The sequence below is a fragment of the Microcaecilia unicolor genome, chromosome 1, assembly GCF_901765095.1.
Source record: "Microcaecilia unicolor chromosome 1, aMicUni1.1, whole genome shotgun sequence".
Classification (NCBI taxonomy): Eukaryota; Metazoa; Chordata; class Amphibia; order Gymnophiona; family Siphonopidae; genus Microcaecilia; species Microcaecilia unicolor.
Genome location: NC_044031.1, coordinates 282,544,350 through 282,562,671, shown reverse-complemented (window position 1 = coordinate 282,562,671; position 18,322 = coordinate 282,544,350). Strand labels below are relative to the sequence as shown.

Genomic DNA, 18,322 nt, shown 5'->3' with positions numbered 1-18,322 from the left:
TGTTGTATCCCTGACCATCTTGCCTAGAATCATTACCTCAATATCTTTCAAACGCTTCGATTTGTCGTCTTGACTGAGGCTTGGCTTTTCTCTGAGAACTCCGCTTTAGTTCCTTCCCTATTTCCTGATGGTTATCTTTTCTCCCTTCGGCCACTGTGGTGGTGGTGGTAGTAGTGTAGGACTGCTCCTTTCCCCCTCCTGTAGATTTCCACCCCAGCAGCGATTTTAGAAAACTGTTTTTGTGGTGAAAACCAATGCACAAACCTTCCCCCCACCCCCACATCAATGTGATATCAGCTTTCTAAAATTGCTGTTTCCTCCTGAAAGAGCCCTGATCCCATATTCAGCAGCCCCCACCCCCCCAACAAGTCCTCATCCCAATGCAAGCTCTCCCTCTCCTTTAGAGCCTCTCTGTAGCATCTCCTCATTTCAGTCCCTCTGTGGCACTCCAACTGCCCCCCCCCCAGATCAATACACCTCCATAGCACACACTCACCCCTAATGTTTCAGCCACTCCCATGGCATAAAAGCCTCTCCCTATTTCAGTCCTCCTACCATGGCTAAGGCCTCCATGTTTGGGCAACAGCCCAACACATGGAACCTCCTCCCAGGTTCAAACCCCCACTCACTGAGTCATGACCTCCAGAAACAGCCACCCCCTCAGCAGCCTCCCCGTTCCCCTACCGTTTCCTGGCTTACCGGAGGCCTCTGGTATTTAGTGGGACAAAAGTGATGTCCCCTCGCTCCTGCCTTATGTCTCAGACCATCCAAAATGGTCATCGAGCCTTCTAATGGGGGGTGGATGGTTGCCTCAGGGGTGGGGGTGCCATGGTCACAGCAGTGTTGCCATGGGCAGGGGAGAGGAGTCACTGAGGTAGTCCCAGATGTCAATGTTTACAGCTGCCCCTACAGTAGACACTTAGATGTGCCTTGAGTCAGCTGTAAATACTGATGTCTATATTTCTCAATACAGACAAGGATTCACCCTACCAATGTCCCCTTAAATATAAACATAATGAGCTTCCCCACATGTGAATGGCCCCTGTTTTGAAATAGCATTTCAATATCTGGGTCTCTCCAGAGGTTTAAACCCTGCTATTTACCTAAGGGGATACTTCTAAAACAAGGGCCTAGGTGTCTTTTACCATATATACATATAGGGGGTAAATTTATAACAGGGCACCTAGATTAATAGGGCAGGAAAGCACCTAGTTTTAGTTTATTTTTAAAAGCACAGAAACACTTATATATCTTTATAAAATATTAGTGCAAAGCCTGCAGAAATTGCACTTAGATTGAAGACATGGACATTACACCTGCATATACTGTACAATATGCAAAACCATGCATATTTTATAAAATATGAATATAAATTGCAATTCTACCCACAATCCACCCCAATGCCACCCCTGAGGACAGCCACTGTACAAGTCCAAGCCAGCCTGCAGCACACATACTTGTAGGCATGACTTAATTATATGAGCCTATGTACATGCATAAATCAGCATTTTACATGCAAAAATGGTTTACAAAATTACTCTCCACAAGTCTTAAGAATGACCTCATCAGAACCTTAAATATACAAAGGGCACTACTCCCTTAGGGGCCCTTTTACTAAACCGCTGTAGGCTCTACGTGCATGCAGCGCACATCAAAATGAGACCACCACCAGGACAGCGCACTCTCCTGGCGGCAATCTCAGATTTGGCATGTGCCCATAACGCCTGGATGAATTATTTATTTTCTCCTACACGTGTCCGTTCCGGCAGTAATCAGCACTTGGTTCGCACCAACTGGTCACCGCATGTGTCGCACGTGAGCCTTTACCACTAGATCAATGGGTGGCATTAAGGGCTCAGGCCAGTTTTGGGCGCACACTGGTTTCATTTTTACTGCGGGCCCTTTTCCCGTCCCAATAAAAAATCCCCACATTTTTCGTAGATGCACTATAAACTGCCCCGGTGCGCGCCCAATACATGCACCTACACTACCACAGGCCACTTTTTACCACAGCTTAGTAAAAGGATCCCTTAGGGTCACTTTTTGTAACCTGTCCACATTTTCCAATCCTTATAAACCACCTTTCCAAAATATTTGATCAAAGCACAGTACAACATAATCAAAACAATTAATTGAACCATAGAGTAAACAAATATTTAAAGCAACTATTAAAACTTCTTACAAAATATAACTCTACTGATTAGCAATAAAGCCAAAAATCATTTAATCTGAATAAACCACAGCAGTTATGAGGCTCTACAAGCAATAAAATATACGAACCAATCATGATAAATCAAGCCTCAAACCAATAAAGCCAGGGCCAGTGGGCAAAGGCTTAACTGAAAAGCCACATTTTTCTTGACATACTCAAAGTAAAATAATCCTTCTCCAGATCAGTTTTCCATGGCAGTGAATTCCACAGAGTTGAAGCAACACAAGGCAATCCTCTGTTTTCTTCACCCCACCACCCCGCTGTTGACCTCACCCCATCACATATGGGCTTGAAGTCCTTGGTCTTTTTTTGGCTACAGGTATGTAGTAGTGTTTGGTGTTGTGCTCAGCTGTAGGTACTCCAGGGTGCCCCCGCGGTAACTGGCCACACGATTCAGTTTGTGCTTGTTGTAGCCCTCAGCTTCTCTCTTTTCCAGAGATTGTGTTATCATTTCAGCAAAGTCATCTTGGAGGCGCTGCTGATTTTCCCTGAAATGAGATGAGAAACCGTTCTTAGCTGATGTGGAAGGATTATCTGCCTGCTTACATCACAAATTTCTCTGGGATGACAACGTAGACCCAGCTGAATTTTTTTTTTAAAAGTCGGTTCTTCTGTTTTCTTTTTTTTTATTATTATTTTTAACGGACCAAATCCTTTCTGGATTTGCTGTTTTTCTTTATAATGATAGCAATAATAATAGGAAACTACTATTTTCATGTTGCCTTTGAAACAGAGTTAACCGAAACAAAGAAACCTGAACTTTTCATGATACCTACTTTCCTTCTTTAGTCTAGACTTTGCATATGATTAGGACAACTAGTGAATGTCTGGGTAGCTTTCAAAAACTTAATATTCAGGACAGCAATCAAAATACTTGGTAGCACCACAAAGTACTGCAATATCCATAGGAACCAGCGCTATGGGTAATTGAGTACCTCCAATATTGAGTAAACTCCTTGACTGTTTACAAGGAGGGGTCATTTCTGCTAGGATTAGCACCCCTAATCATTTTGAAAAATTGGTTCCTATGGAGACATTCCTGAGATTTCTACCACTTTATACAGAAGTGACTGTGGCAGTATGATAAATTTCAAACTCTTAAGATCAGGGACCTGCAGGAATAATAAGCAAGGCCGCCGATAGGGGGGGGGGGGCAAGGGGAGGCAGGATTCCCTGGGCCCTGGCCTCCAAGGGGGGCCTGGTGCTGCTTCTGCATCAGCAAGGCTTCCTGTCGGTGGCGCTGGTGCAGGCAGCCGAGCAAGCAGAAGAAGGCTGCATTCATTGGTCTCCTGTCGCAGGTTATCGCGTTAACACATTCATACACATCCACCAATATGGTGTTGAAAAAACATTAGGGAATCCAAAATCTATGACTGCTGAGGTCTTTTCCTCCATTATAATTATAAGTTGATTTTGGATTCGCTCATGTTTTCAAACCATATTGGTGGATGTGTCTATCAGTGGAAAGCCATACTGGTGAAAAAATCAATGTGTACCACATATATAATCAATGAATATTGTTCAGACTGTTCCATAACTATTAATTTCATATAAAAAAGAATGTACTTAAGATGAATAGAAGAACATACAAACATTCAACATTAGTGTATCAGAATATTTCCATGTTGTGAACATTGGTGGTATTTGTTTTAGACTGTAGCCTTATTTAATCTAGCATATTAAGGGCCCTGTTTACTAAGCAGTGTTATAGGCACATTAACATTTTTAACGTGTATTAACTATGTATGTACCTATAATATCCTTATAGGCACCTACATGGTTAGCGCGTGCACTAAGTGTAGGCGCGCTAAAAACTCTAACGCACCTGAGGACAAGCAGGCCATAATTCTCACAATTTGGTAATGCAATCCCACGTTGCCTGGTTCAGACCTTATAACAAGTTTCACAAGAGCTTTGTGGAGCGCGAGAGCCTTCCTGCCTGCCGCAAGAGCGCAGTTACCGCAGTTGTTTTACTACTGCGGTGAGGAGTGTCTGCATTTGGTAGTGGCTCTTCACAGTCCGGTCTGGAAAGAGCTTTTCAGTCTTTTGGCATGTTTTCCATTCTGTTTTTGGTGTGTCCGTGTTTTCCGCTCTGTTTTCGGTGTGCCTGTGTTTGGGTCCCCCCCCCCCCTTTTTTTTTCTCCCTGTACAGGTTTTTAGCTTCTTTTTCCAAAATTTTAAGTTTTCTTTTGTTTTCAGCATCATTAGGCCACATTTAGGCCTTGACTTTGGCTGGTTTTTCCATTTCTTTTTTTCTGGTGTCTTGCCCCTTTTTCTGGCACCACTGCTTCATTTGATTTGGCTGCAGAGGTTTTTCCATCCATGTCCACTCAAGTTACCAGTGGCTTCAAGTGCAGTATCCAGTGTAATTGGACTGTCTCTGACAAGGACACCCATTCTTGATGTCTGCAGTGCTTAGGGCCTGACCATAGCCCTGCTAACTGTGTCCTCTGCCTTTGTATGAAGAAGGAGACCCAGTTTACCAGAGAGGCTTAACACGAGAATTTTTGAAGCCAGGTACGATTCCTCGATGTCGGCATCAGCAGCAAGGTCATCGGTATTGACGTCGAGTACTGCACTAGCAGTGGGAGCCTTGGTACATATGGCTGCTGCTAGACCTGTAGACACTGGGGAGCAGTGGTGTATCAACTGGGTTTCCACCTGCCTCGATGCCAATTGCTGTTAAGGACCCCCGGGACCGCCCTGCATCGGACCCGACCCCAAGGTGACATGAGGATTCAACGTCGTCCTCACTGGCACTGAAAAGCTTTGACGCTGAGCTTCGGGCGAAGGCCAAGAAGCATCAGCATCAATCGTTCTCGACACATGGTGCTGGGAATTCTGGGGCGTCGAGAGATTTGGAACATGAGAAGCATCGGCGCCGGGAGGATTGATCCCCCTCCATTCAGGAGGTACCGATGCGTCGGTCTCCTAGCAGTTAGGACCAGGCTCCCATATCAACCCCAGCAGCTCTGCAGCCTGTCTCTGTACCAATGCCACAGGCTTTTCTGATGTCGGCCCTCGATGAGTGCATCCAAGCCTTGCTCCCCGAGAGCTGAATGACCTCTTGCAACGGTGTGCATCTGCATCAGGGGTGCTTGTGCCTACCTTGCCTCCCATGTGGCCCTGCTTGGCTTTCAGCCTGTGGCATGGCCTCCGACATCAGCGTCACGTATGGCACTGGTGTTGACTGCCACCTTAAGTTAGTACATCCTTGATGTTGGTGGAGGAAGCTTCGCCAGAGTTGAGGCAGAAACCATCTTCTTGATGCTCTTCTCAAGAACGTCTCCTCTGTCGAGGCAGGCCCAGCCTCAGCTGTCCCATGAGGAGTTCTTGACTGACACTGATGAGGAGTACTCATGGGAATCAGAGGAGGATCCTGAGCCCAGGGCCAAGATGCTTGAGGTCCTGGACTATAAGTCTCCTCCTAGGGATGCTGTTACTGTGTTACTGTCCCTCTGCACGAGATCCTGAAGGACTTTCTCGTACAGAACTGGTAACTCTGTCTGTCCCGGTATTGCCCAAGAAGATCGATACCATGTACCGGATCCACAGCACACCTGGGTTTGATAAGCCTCAGTTGCCTCATCATTCCATGGTGATGCAATCTGCTCTCAAAAGGACCAAGCATTCTACAGACTATGCTTCAGTGTCCCAGGCAGAGAAGCTAGGACCTTGGACTCTTTTGGGAAGAAGATGTTTCAGGCCTCTATGCTTGTGTCCCGTCTTACCAGCTCTTCACGAGCATGTACTTGCGGGACTCAGTGTGCAAGTTGCTAGACGTGGCTTACTCTCTCCCACTGAAGCAGGCCAAATCGGTTTGCCAGTTGGTCAAACAGCAGAAGGTGTATCGTAAGTTCTTGGCCAGGGGCACCTACAACACTTTTGATGTGGCATCCAGGATCTCTGCCCAAAGTGTAGCAACACGTAGACTTTCATGGTTGCACACTTCTGACATAAAATAGTCTGTTCAGCAGAGATTGGTGGATGCCCTTACCGGGGGGATAATCTTTTTGAAGAGAAGATTGACGAGGCTGCTGACCAAATCAAGAAGCATGCCAATACCATCTCTTCTCTCTCTCGCCGGGTGTCTCCTGCAACTGCCTCCTCGTCCAGGAGTTTTTTTGGCAAGTCAAGGAGGGGTGCTTATTACTCTCAGAGGCATATGTATGCCACCCCCTTTCGCCAGCCTGCTCAGGCTCAACCCCAGCGCACTTGTTCTCATCAACAGCGTGCACCTAAGGTGGCTGCTGCTCCCCAGTCAAAGCAGGGGATAAACTTTTGACTGGCTCCAGCAGAGCATAGTCACTGTAAAAGTGTCTGTGCTGGACGATTTACCGGTTGGAGTAAGGCTGTTCTTTCAAGAAAGGTGGCCCTTTGTATCCTCCGACCAGTGGGTTCTCCAAATAGTCTGTCTCAGGTATGCCCTCAATTAGCGTCAGAAACCTCCAAGTTGCCCACTGAGAGCTCTTTGCTTCAGCTCTCAGCATGAGCAGGTACTTGCAGAGGAACTCTTCGCCCTTCTGAAGGCCCATGCAGTCGAGTCCCTTCCACCAGGGGAAAAAGGGAAGAGATTCTATTTCAGGTACTTGAAAATATGGGGGATGCGTCCCATCCTAGACCTAAGGGCCCTGAACAAATCCCTCATCAAAGAAAAGTTCAGAATGGTTTCCCTGGGCACCCTTCTCCCCATGATTCACGAAAATAATTGGCTATGCTCTGTGGACTTGAAGGATGCATATACACACATCCCGATACTTGGCCCGTTTTATTCTTTTCCAAACTGCACTCTCACTCAGTTTATATATAGTTTTAGGTTAATCTGAGTTATGTCTTCGCCATTGCAAGGCCCATTTGGCCAATGTTTGTTGTTTTTGGTGAGCCTGGATGCTAGGGATACCCCACTTGTGAGAATTATGGCCCGCTTGTCCTCAGAGAAAGCGAAGATACGTACCTGTAGCAGGTATTCTCCGAGGACAGCAAGCCTTATATTCTCAAAAACCCCGCCTCCTTTTGGAGTTGTCTCCTATTTTTTCTTTTTATGCTGTAGTAGTTAACTGCGGTAATCACGCTCTCACAGCGGGTGGGAAGACACTTGCGAATGCAAGGTGGAGCATGTCTCGCGTTCCACAGAGCTCTTGTGAAGCTTGTCATAAGCTCCGGACTGGGCAACGCGGGATCGTGTTACCCAATTGTGAGAATATAAGGCCCGCTGTCCTCAGAGAATACCTGCTAAAGGTACATATCTTCATAGGTATCTTTTCAACAGGTTCTCTATTATGCGGCAAAAATATGAATGAGATCAGATGAATGGTTCAAAAGTTATTTTGGCAAGTAAGGGACATGCTTAGAAGGGGAAGGACAGAGATACACACGCGAGAACTTCTAAGACCAGTTTCTCTGTAGGAAACTAGATTAAAACTGGCCCTTATCTTGAGCTACAACCTCATCAAATTTCTTTACCCCTGTCTGACTAATCTAAGACCAACAGGTACTCCAGCGGCAAGAACAGTGCAACTTTTTTGCCACACTGTAATGCCAGTGTACCTGAAGCCCACTCTACAGGGAGCAACTCTAAGGGTGAGACAATTGTTTGATCTCCTACTCCGTCAGTCCTAGGCCTCTGAAGTTTACATGGAGATGTGGACAATTGTCTAATAGGTTGTGACTTGAGATCACCAAGTTATCTCACATAGGGCAGAAAACAGTTTCAGTATGTTAGCGGCTACATATACTAGTCTTGAGACAGATTTTCATTGATGATGTAGACATTATTAGGCTCTGCTGCCCGTCTCATCTTCCGCCAGGGTCGCTTTACTCATACTACCCCTCTCCTCAAGACCCTTCACTGGCTCCCTATCCGTTTTCGCATCCTGTTCAAACTTCTTCTACTAACCTATAAATGTATTCACTCTGCTGCTCCCCAGTATCTCTCCACACTCGTCCTTCCCTACACCCCTTCCCGTGCACTCCGCTCCATGGATAAATCCTTCTTATCTGTTCCCTTCTCCACTACTGCCAACTCCAGACTTCGCGCCTTCTGTCTCGCTGCACCCTATGCCTGGAATAAACTTCCTGAGCCCCTACGTCTTGCCCCATCCTTGGCCACCTTTAAATCTAGACTGAAAGCCCACCTCTTTAACATTGCTTTTGATTCGTAACCACTTGTAACCACTCGCCTCCACCTACCCTCCTCTCTTCCTTCCCGTTCACATTAATTGATTTGATTTGCTTACTTTATTTATTTTTTGACTATTAGATTGTAAGCTCTTTGAGCAGGGACTGTCTTTCTTCTATGTTTGTGCAGCGCTGCGTATGCCTTGTAGCGCTATAGAAATGCTAAATAGTAGTAGTAGTACTCTAGGTCCCTGTGCCAAAGCACTGAGTTATCCAAACCCCTGTTGAATGAATTTCTAAAAATGTTCTGTGATGTGCATATCTCATACCCTAGTTTCTCTTAGAATAATGAATCCCTTCCTCTTAGAACAGATTTCCCAGTGCTAAATAAAACCATTATTGATCTAATGTAATTCCTTTCCACAACAATTGGGATTTTAAGTTTGCTGGGAAACTTGAACCTATTAATCAGATAGACCATTCTAGGTGTTCTCTTGCAAATATAGTTTCAGCGTACAGCCTGTATGAAGCTAGTAAACAGTTTGAAAATGGTCCTTAAAACGCATGTAGTGTGATCCCCTTTCACAGAGGTAGCCTCTTACACAGAAGGAGGTGTCGGAAGATTATGGTTCTGGTCCTCCACCCCTGTCAGCCAATAGGTGAGCTCTGTTCCTTTGCCCTAAAAACAAGTAGGGAAGGCAGAAAGAGAGAAAAGTCGGTCAACATTTTGTCTGCTACATTTGGGAATAATGTTGTGGTCCATGCTGTGCACAGTATCTGATGTTTAGAAAAATTTATTAGAACTCCTCTAAGGGGTCTTACAGTAATCTGAAGAGAGAGATCATACCACACGTCTATGCAAGAGAATTGGGCTCGTTGTTTGCACAGCTACACAGAATTGGCAAAGCTGTAACATTCATTGTTTCATCAAGGAAAAAAATTACATGCAATAATGTTGTTTCACCCAAATAAAAAGCGTGTCAATTCGCAACTGAAAGTGTCTGCTATATTCAATAGCTGTGACATGCCTGTGAAATTCAGGACAATTAGCATCTTTAGTCTCAGCAGCCCCCTTTTCTCACATATTTCTTTTTTTTTTTCTTTTTTATTAAATGTTCATAAAACAGTCAAAGCAAAAACTGCAAATACAACAAATCCAACACCAGTCTGAAATCACAACATCTGGCAGGTACACGTGGTTTCTTCAATGTACCCACCTGCATCAGAAGGCACTACAGAAAATGCCCCACCGCCTTCACATCAAACCCCCAACAAAAAATCAACAAACTCTTCCCCTTCACCCCACCCTTCCAATGCTGCATATCAAAGAGTTGCTGTCCTCCATTTTTTTAAATCTCCATCTCTTCCCAAACAGATGAACTCTGTTGTACTTGAGTGCTGACAAACGATATATATATCCTACCAGCCATAGAGCTTTTCCACTGCCACCTTCCAGTCTGAGGTTCTTTTTTCACATATATTTCAAGTCAGAATTCCCTGCAGACAAAGCTCCAAGACAGCTTCTATAACAGCACACCTCCATTTATGGTGACCCAATAATAGGGATAGTGAGCCTATTCTACAAGGACATTTGCAGGTGCAAGTGTCCTTATAGAATGCTAGTGTAACTGTAGGGGCAGAACCCCTGCCTATATAACTACATAAGAGCTAGGTAACAACCACAATATCAGATACATAAACAGCATGAACTGAGCCTCAATTGTTACCAAGGTCTTGCATCAACAAAATCAGGATTTCTTGTGGACAGACTGCCCAGTGTGATTCCCTGACAACATTCTTGGTCTGTGGCATGCACCCTCTTTGACGCGGTGACTCAGCTGCTTCGAAGCCTGGGCCTGGGGATTGAATCAAGGCCACATTATTGGATCATGTTGAGCCTGAGACCCTGTAGTTGTAATTTTGTTGATACAACATGACTTTGCAATAATTCTCTGGTACGTAAATTTAAGCAACTTGTTATGGAATGAGAGAGGTTTATCTTTACTCGTTTTTTTTAGCGCAGTGTCAGGTGAGAATGTTAGCACTACCAGACCAGAATGAAGTGCAATGCAGCTCTTCCTTATATCGATCCTAGGTTAGGTAGAATATTTCCAAGGCTTGCCCCAGAGATTTAGCATTGTCCAACAACATTCTAAAAGATACTTAAAATTTCACTGAGTGCACAGTCTTTATTGGTGTAACATTAGAGTTTTGGATGACTGCGAATTCTTTCATCAGAGAAAGGACAGCAAGCCCACAAATAAAAGGTATGCTAAAAAGAAAATGAGAAAAGAATCACATTTGGGGGGGGGGGAGTTATAATTTTATATTTCTTGCTGTTAGAAGATCTATATAAAAGATGAAACTTTATTTAAAGTTATCCATGTCCATTACAATTTGCTTAAAGTTCTTTTATTTCTTTCTTTTTCCATGCAGCCTCATTTTAGACAAAACACAGAAATTAGAGGAGTAAATATTCAGCCAGCACCAGCTAATGTTTTTAGGCCACCACCAGCAGTATCACCTACACCGGCTCTGGTCATTGTACCACGCAGCTGTACAAATCAGAGCGCAAGCACTTCCTGTCTGATACAGGATGTACTTGCTCTCCATCTCTTGAACAGTGCAGTTGTAGGGCTAAAACCCTGCATAAAGCACTATAATTCAGCACTAGTCTGCAATATGTGTTGGAATGTATTGTATTTTTACATGCATTGCCTGTCACCTATTATTTCTCTGTGATTACTCTGTGACCTCTGATGTGAATTACTTAGAGAGGTCACACAGCTATGCAACTTCCTGTGGGGGTTAGACACAGCAGATGCAGCACATGCAGCACATGGAGCACATGGAGCTCATGATCTCTCCTAACCTGAGAGGATCTATGGTGGTGTGAGCATCCATTACCATCTAAGCACATGGAAGGAGCTGATAATACAAATGTATAGTAATATGTATATATAAGCCTGTCTGATTATAATCTAACTACAAACTGTGAGTAAACAGATGTTTTGTTACTTCAACTTTAAAGTGACTCAGCAGTGAATTATTCAGGGGTGAATGAGAGAGAGATGAAGAAAGAAATTAACATTTCTAAAGCTGAAGCTGTGTGTACTAAAATCTGCTAATTATTTACTACAAATAATCCAACAAAAGGGTTATGGGCCCAGGGCCAGGAATTGAAAAAGAAGAGAAATATTACCAGGCAGAAAAAAAGGCCACATTTTTCTCTTAAGTTTTAAAGGAAAGATTCAGTCTGTCTCTCTCTCTCCCCCCACACAGCAGACAGAAGGCTAAGAAAATGGCTGAGGGAAGAAATTCACCATTGTTCTATTCTCTCAAGGTGCCTAGATTAACTGAGTTTAATTATCAGCAGTGGGAATTAAGATTCATATGTTTCCTTCGAGCAAAAAGATTAGATATATGCTTAGACCAAGACAGAACAGCTGAAAATATGGCTGAATGGGACAATGCAAACTATTATGTGAAGTGCATGCTTTTGGAAGCTCTCTCTGAAAAACAAGCCATATTAGTGGAGGGAAAAGATACACCAAAGGACATTTTATATAAACTGAGAACTATGTATGCAACTACATATGCAAAGCAGCAACCAATTTGGCTGGCAGAGTTGAATGAAACCAAATTAAGGGATAAAAGTAAATGTAATGATCACATTATGCATCTTATGTCTTCATTTCAAAAGCTAGAACTTTCTGGAATTCCCATGTGTGATGCATTGAAAAGAGCATTTCTTTTTACCTCACTATCAAAAAAGTTTGATGTTTTTAGGTCTGTAAATGAGGCCATTGAAGGGCAATCTTTTGAACAGGCAACATCAAAACTAAGGCAGGAATGCATAATAAATGATTCTGAGGAGATGTGTTCTCAAAGCAAGTCAGAGAGAAATGAAACAAATTTCTTGGCAAAGAACAGAGGAAGGCGGAGCTATGGGAAAACTCCACCCAAAGGCAAGCTGATTTGCTACTCATGTGGAAAGGAGGGACATGTATCTAAATGGTGTAAGGAAACACAAAACACTCCCTCTAGCTCACCTAAGCCAATGGAACTAAAGAATTTTCAAACCAGGAAATGTATGAAGGACAAAGATAAACACAAGGGCTTTCTAATGGCAGAAAAATCTTTGACTATGGTAAATAATAATTCAAATGAAAGTACTTGGATTTTGGATTCGGGGAGCACATGCCATTTAACCAATTGTAAGGATTTCTTTCAGGAAATGTGTCCAGAGGAAGGTATTCTTAAAACTGCAAACGCAGGGACTGCTAAGATCCAAGCAAAAGGTATTGGATTCTTAAAATGCAAAGTGTCTAATGAAGTTAAAGAAATTCCTGTAAGTGATGTCTTGTATATTCCCCAAGCAGTTTGCAATATGCTTAGTGTATCTACATTAGATAAGAAGGGATTTGTGATTCATTTTGAAAATAGTAAGTGCACAATCTCTAAAAATGATGAAGTGTATGCTGAAGCTTTTATGCATAATGATGTTTATAAGCTGAACATTTCAGGTGAAGCCTCACATATGGCGCAAGTAAGGAAGAATGATGGTAAATGTAGTCTGGAAATCTGGCACCGCCGCCTGGGACATCGTGATTTTAAGGTGATCCAGGATCTTTACAGTAAGCAACTGGCCACCGGCATTCAGATAAGTGCAGATGCTGGTAAAATTGAGAAATGCATAGACTGTGTTACACAAAAAGGTGTGAGACCCTCATTTCCTGCATACACAGGAAATAGGAGTAATAAAGTGCTGGACTTAATACACAGTGACTTATGTGGACCGTTTAATATCCCATCATTGGGAAATAACAGATTTGTGCTAATATTCTTGGATGATTTCTCTAGATATTGTGTGGCCTATTTGCTGAAAGAGAAAAGTCAAGTCACAGACATGCTGAAGAAATACGTAGCCATGGTGAGCAACAAATTTGAAAGAAAACCAAAGGTTCTTCAGACCGACAATGGTGGTGAGTTCACTTCACAAAGCATGCGCACATTTCTAGAACAAGAAGGCATTCAGCATATCACAACAGTAGCTTACACACCAGAGCAAAATTCTGTTGCAGAGAGAAAATTTAGGTCACTTGTGGAAATGACCAGATGTATGCTGTCAGATAGCAATCTCCCTAAAAGACTATGGGGGGAAGCCATTCTCACAGCAGTGTACCTACAAAACAGAATGCCAACTAAAGGCGCTGAGCGCACACCACATGAGACATGGCATGGTAGGAAGCCAAACCTGTCACACATAAGAACATTTGGAAGTACAGCATATGCTCATATACCAAAGCAAAGAAGGCATAAGCTGGATTCCACAACAGAAAGGGGCATTTTAGTTGGCTATACTCCAGGACACAAAGGATATAGAATTTTGAATCTGAAAACTGGCATTGTTGGCATAAGACATGTTACATATTTTGATGAAAACAAAAGGGTTGATAAAGGCTGGATTATCCCAGATGAGCCTTATCATCCAGAATATGAAACTAGAACCATAATAGACATGCCAGTGTATATAAATGCCATACCAAGGCAGATGTCTGAAAGCAACTCACCTGTATCTAACGAGGAACAGGCAGAGGAAGCAGACACAGAAAGGATCATTGAAGAAGACAGTACAGTTGGAGAAGGGGAATCAATTGGAGAAGAACTCTCAGATTTTGAGGATGCGGAAAGGTCAGACCAACCTGTTGTCAGACGCTCATCCAGGGAAAACAAAGGTGTTCCACCCCCAAGACTGTCTTACCTAACGAAGTCAGCAGAAGCTCAAGAGCCCTTAACATGGGATGAGATTGAGAAAATGCCAGCAGAAGAAGCTGCTGAATGGCGTAAAGCTGCACAAGAAGAAATTGATGCATTGGATAAAAATAATACTTGGATTCTTACAAAATTACCTCCTGGCAAGAAAGCTATAGGATGCAAATGGGTATTCAAGTTAAAAAGGAATGCACAAGGAAAAGTGGAAAGGTATAAAGCCAGATTAGTCGCAAAGGGATATCTTCAAAAATATGGAGAAGATTTTGATGAAGTGTTTGCACCTGTAGTGAAACACACGACAATCAGAACACTTCTGAGCATTGCAGTCTCAAAAGGCATGCAAGTCAACCACATTGATGTGAAAACAGCGTTTCTTCATGGAGAAATAACTGAAGACTTGTACATGGAACAACCAACAGGTTTCATAAATACAAAACAAAGACAGCTAGTGTGTAAATTAAACAAAGGTCTTTATGGATTAAAGCAAAGTGCAAAATGTTGGAATGATAAATTGCATGAAATATTGACAAATTTAGGATTTAAGCAAGGTGAAGCAGATAAATGTTTGTACACTAGGTGCAGAAATGGACAATATGCATACATTTTAGCTTTTGTTGATGATCTGCTCATTGCAAGCAAAAGTGAGCAAGAGTACAAGGACATTGTAAAGTGTTTAAACCAGAATGTTGAGATAAAAGAACTTGGAAATGTGTCATACTATCTTGGTATAGAAATTGAGAAACAAAATGATGGTTCTTATCTTCTAAGCCAGAAGCAGAAAATAAATGAGCTTATTGAAAGTTTAGGTATGCAAGATGCCCAAGTTGTAAGCACTCCCATGATCACTGATTTTCTGAAGGATGAAACAGTAAGAGAACCTTTACCAGATAACATCCAATATAGATCAGCCATAGGTAAGCTTTTATATCTAGCTACCACATACAGGGCTGATATAGCAAATGCAGTAGGAATTTTGAGCAGAAGGGTCAGCTCACCTACCAAATCAGATTGGACTGCAGTTAAAAGGATGGTAAGGTATTTAAAGGGTACCATTGATTGTAAATTAAAGATTTCAGCCAATAGTAATCCAAAACTAATATGTTACTGTGATTCAGATTGGGCAGGGGATCATTCTAATTATAAATCCACAAGTGGATATGTGTTTATGTATGGAAATGTACAAATTTCATGGGCCAGTCATAAACAAAGTATTGTGAGTTTGTCTTCTACAGAAGCTGAATACGTGGCCGTATCGGAAGCGTGCAGAGAACTGATGTGGATTGAAAAACTTTTGCTGGATTTTGGAATAGCTGAAAAGAGACCAATCCAGATAATGGAAGATAATCAGAGCTGCATCCGACTGTCACAGAATGACAAGGTTCAGTCACGCACCAAGCACATCGCAACGAAATACCACAACGTGCGAGAGTTGGCAAAAGAAGGGGTCATCAGTCTACACTATTGTCACACCAGTGAGATGACAGCTGACATCATGACCAAACCGTTACCCAGAGAACATTTTGTGAATCTGCGTATAAAGCTTGGACTTTGTATGAATAAATAATTGCATGACAGTTATGCATGAGAAGGGGTTTGTTGGAATGTATTGTATTTTTACATGCATTGCCTGTCACCTATTATTTCTCTGTGATTACTCTGTGACCTCTGATGTGAATTACTTAGAGAGGTCACACAGCTATGCAACTTCCTGTGGGGGTTAGACACAGCAGATGCAGCACATGCAGCACATGGAGCACATGGAGCTCATGATCTCTCCTAACCTGAGAGGATCTATGGTGGTGTGAGCATCCATTACCATCTAAGCACATGGAAGGAGCTGATAATACAAATGTATAGTAATATGTATATATAAGCCTGTCTGATTATAATCTAACTACAAACTGTGAGTAAACAGATGTTTTGTTACTTCAACTTTAAAGTGACTCAGCAGTGAATTATTCAGGGGTGAATGAGAGAGAGATGAAGAAAGAAATTAACATTTCTAAAGCTGAAGCTGTGTGTACTAAAATCTGCTAATTATTTACTACAAATAATCCAACAATATGAACCCTGACTTTTACAGACCTGACCTTTATCAGACTTAATACAAAGGCTTGGTACTGTGCAAAGGCCTCAAGGTGCATAAGGAGCCATCCAGTCTGAAAAATGAAAAACATCTTGGACAATAACAACATTTTGTTGTTGTATTGTTATCAGCATGGATGTCACCACAGGGGCTTCAGGTCATCGTGTTCCTGACCAACTGGCACTAAGAGAGGTACCTTCCTTGAAGGTATCAGCTTTGCTGGCACACATGCTGTTATCGCCTCAACCTCTGTAACAGCCCTTAGCTGGCTCTGAGCCCTGCCACCCAATGAAGGCTCATTAATCTGTGGCATCACTGCCTGAGACTTCCCGGCTGGGGAGTCCACCTGTTGCCTGTTCCTGATTTCCTGATCCATGATGTTCCTGCTCCTGATCTACAATCACTAAGTGCCTGTGCTGTCTCCTGATCCAGTGTTCATGAGTGATACCATCTGTCAGGTCTGAATTGCTATCTCCTTAGTGCCTATAAGTGCCTGGGACTTCTTAGGAATCCTTATTTTAGGATTAGGAGAGTGTGCGCTATCTTGTCTAAACCTAGACCCTTTTGTCATCATTTTGGGTTAGCATGATTCATTGTCTCTGAGTACATCTTTTACTATTTGCTGCTTGTGGCATAATAAACAGTTTACTTTTTTATAGTAACATCTGAGCCTTGTGTCTTACTCTCTGTATTAAGTATAAGGGTGCATAATGTTTTTGGACTGTAAATTCAGATTGCTAGAGTGAGAGATTATTTCTATTTCCAGAGTGCTGTGGAGGAGTAGCCTAGTGGTTAGTGCAGTGGACTTTGATCCTGGGGAACTGAGTTCAATTCCCACTGCAGCTCCTTGTGACTCTGGTCAAGTCACTTAACCCTCCATTGCCCCTGGTACAAAATAAGTACATGAATATATGTAAACCGCTTTGAAGGTAGTTGCAAAAACCTCAGAAAGGCAGTATATCAAGTCCCGTTTCCCTTTCTCTATATAATAAGTTATTCCTCTCACTCATTTACCAATTCCCTTTTGGGTTTGGTGACTTTGTAGCTTAGTCCCTACACAATGATCAGAGCTGGTTTAGGTGAGGCACAGTGGTGAGAACTAAAAACAGCTATGAGGGAAAATTATGTATGCAGGACAAATAGGAAAAAGGGTCCAAGAAGGGGTCTAATAGGGGCATGTGCCTAGGGTCCAAAAGTTTAGAGCAGCACTGCCAAATGTGCTCAGGGTTCAGGAGACTAGGATTGCCAACTGTCTGATTTTTTTCAGGATTCTAAAAATTTGCAAGCTACCTGTCTGAAAGCCATCTAAGTGTGTGGATATTTTTCAAAGTTTAGTCTACTACAGCTCTTCAATGCTCCCCTTGCAGGGCAAAGGCTGTGGTAGGATCCAGCCAATGAGAAGGCCTCTAGTCATAGGAAGAAGGGGATGAGCTACAAGGACTGTGGGGGAAGCTGAGCTCTTCACAGGAACTTTAGAGAGAAATAAAAGTTGCTTACCTGTAACGATAGTTCTCCGTGGACAGAAGATCTTCTAGCCACACAGATGAAGTGACGTCATGGTGATATGATCGACCTGGTCCTTCTGCAAGCTCTGAAAAGTTCTAGAATAGCCTGCTGCGCATGTTCCTAACTTCCCACCTTAGTATGCTCACTAGAAATAGTAGATAACCACACCCCCTCCTCAGTTTTATGGATAACAAATGACAACTTCGGGAGGGAGGAAGGAACTGTGTGGCTAGAAGATCTTCTGTCCAAGGAGAATTACCGTTACAGGTAAGCAACTCTTATTTCTCCATGGACTAGAAGATCTTGTAGCCACACAGATGAAGACTTCCAATTTGAACACAGATAATAGACAATGAAATATATTATTTAGAAATGTAAGTAAAGATGTCTGTTACCTGTGTCTGGAGGAGGAGGTATGTTGTCCGTTTACAAATTAGAAGCCAGCACTGCTTGCCCGAAAGTGGAATCAGCAAAAGAAGCAGCATCCAGGCAGTAGTGTTGATGTCCACGTTGCTGTTCTGCAAATGTCTATCAAGAAGGCTTGATTTAGGTGAGCCATAGAGGCAGCCATCACGCAAAATTTGTGAGCGGTAACATGTGCAATACTGTTAGAATCTTGATTAGGA

The 18,322-nt window shown here is 42.8% G+C and overlaps 1 protein-coding gene across 1 annotated transcript in view; it reads right to left on the bottom strand.

Annotated features, from left to right (window-relative positions):
• Positions 1-2,525: 2,525 nt before the first annotated feature.
• The window catches only part of GUCY2C (guanylate cyclase 2C), a 246,423-nt gene continuing 230,626 nt past the window's right edge, over positions 2,526-18,322 (bottom strand). Inside the window, exons 27-28 of the mRNA XM_030211775.1 lie at positions 8,932-9,008; positions 2,526-2,700 (exon numbers count right to left, since the gene is read on the bottom strand). Coding sequence (XP_030067635.1) covers positions 2,526-2,700; positions 8,932-9,008 — 252 coding nt within the window. The remainder of the gene's footprint in view (positions 2,701-8,931; positions 9,009-18,322) is intronic.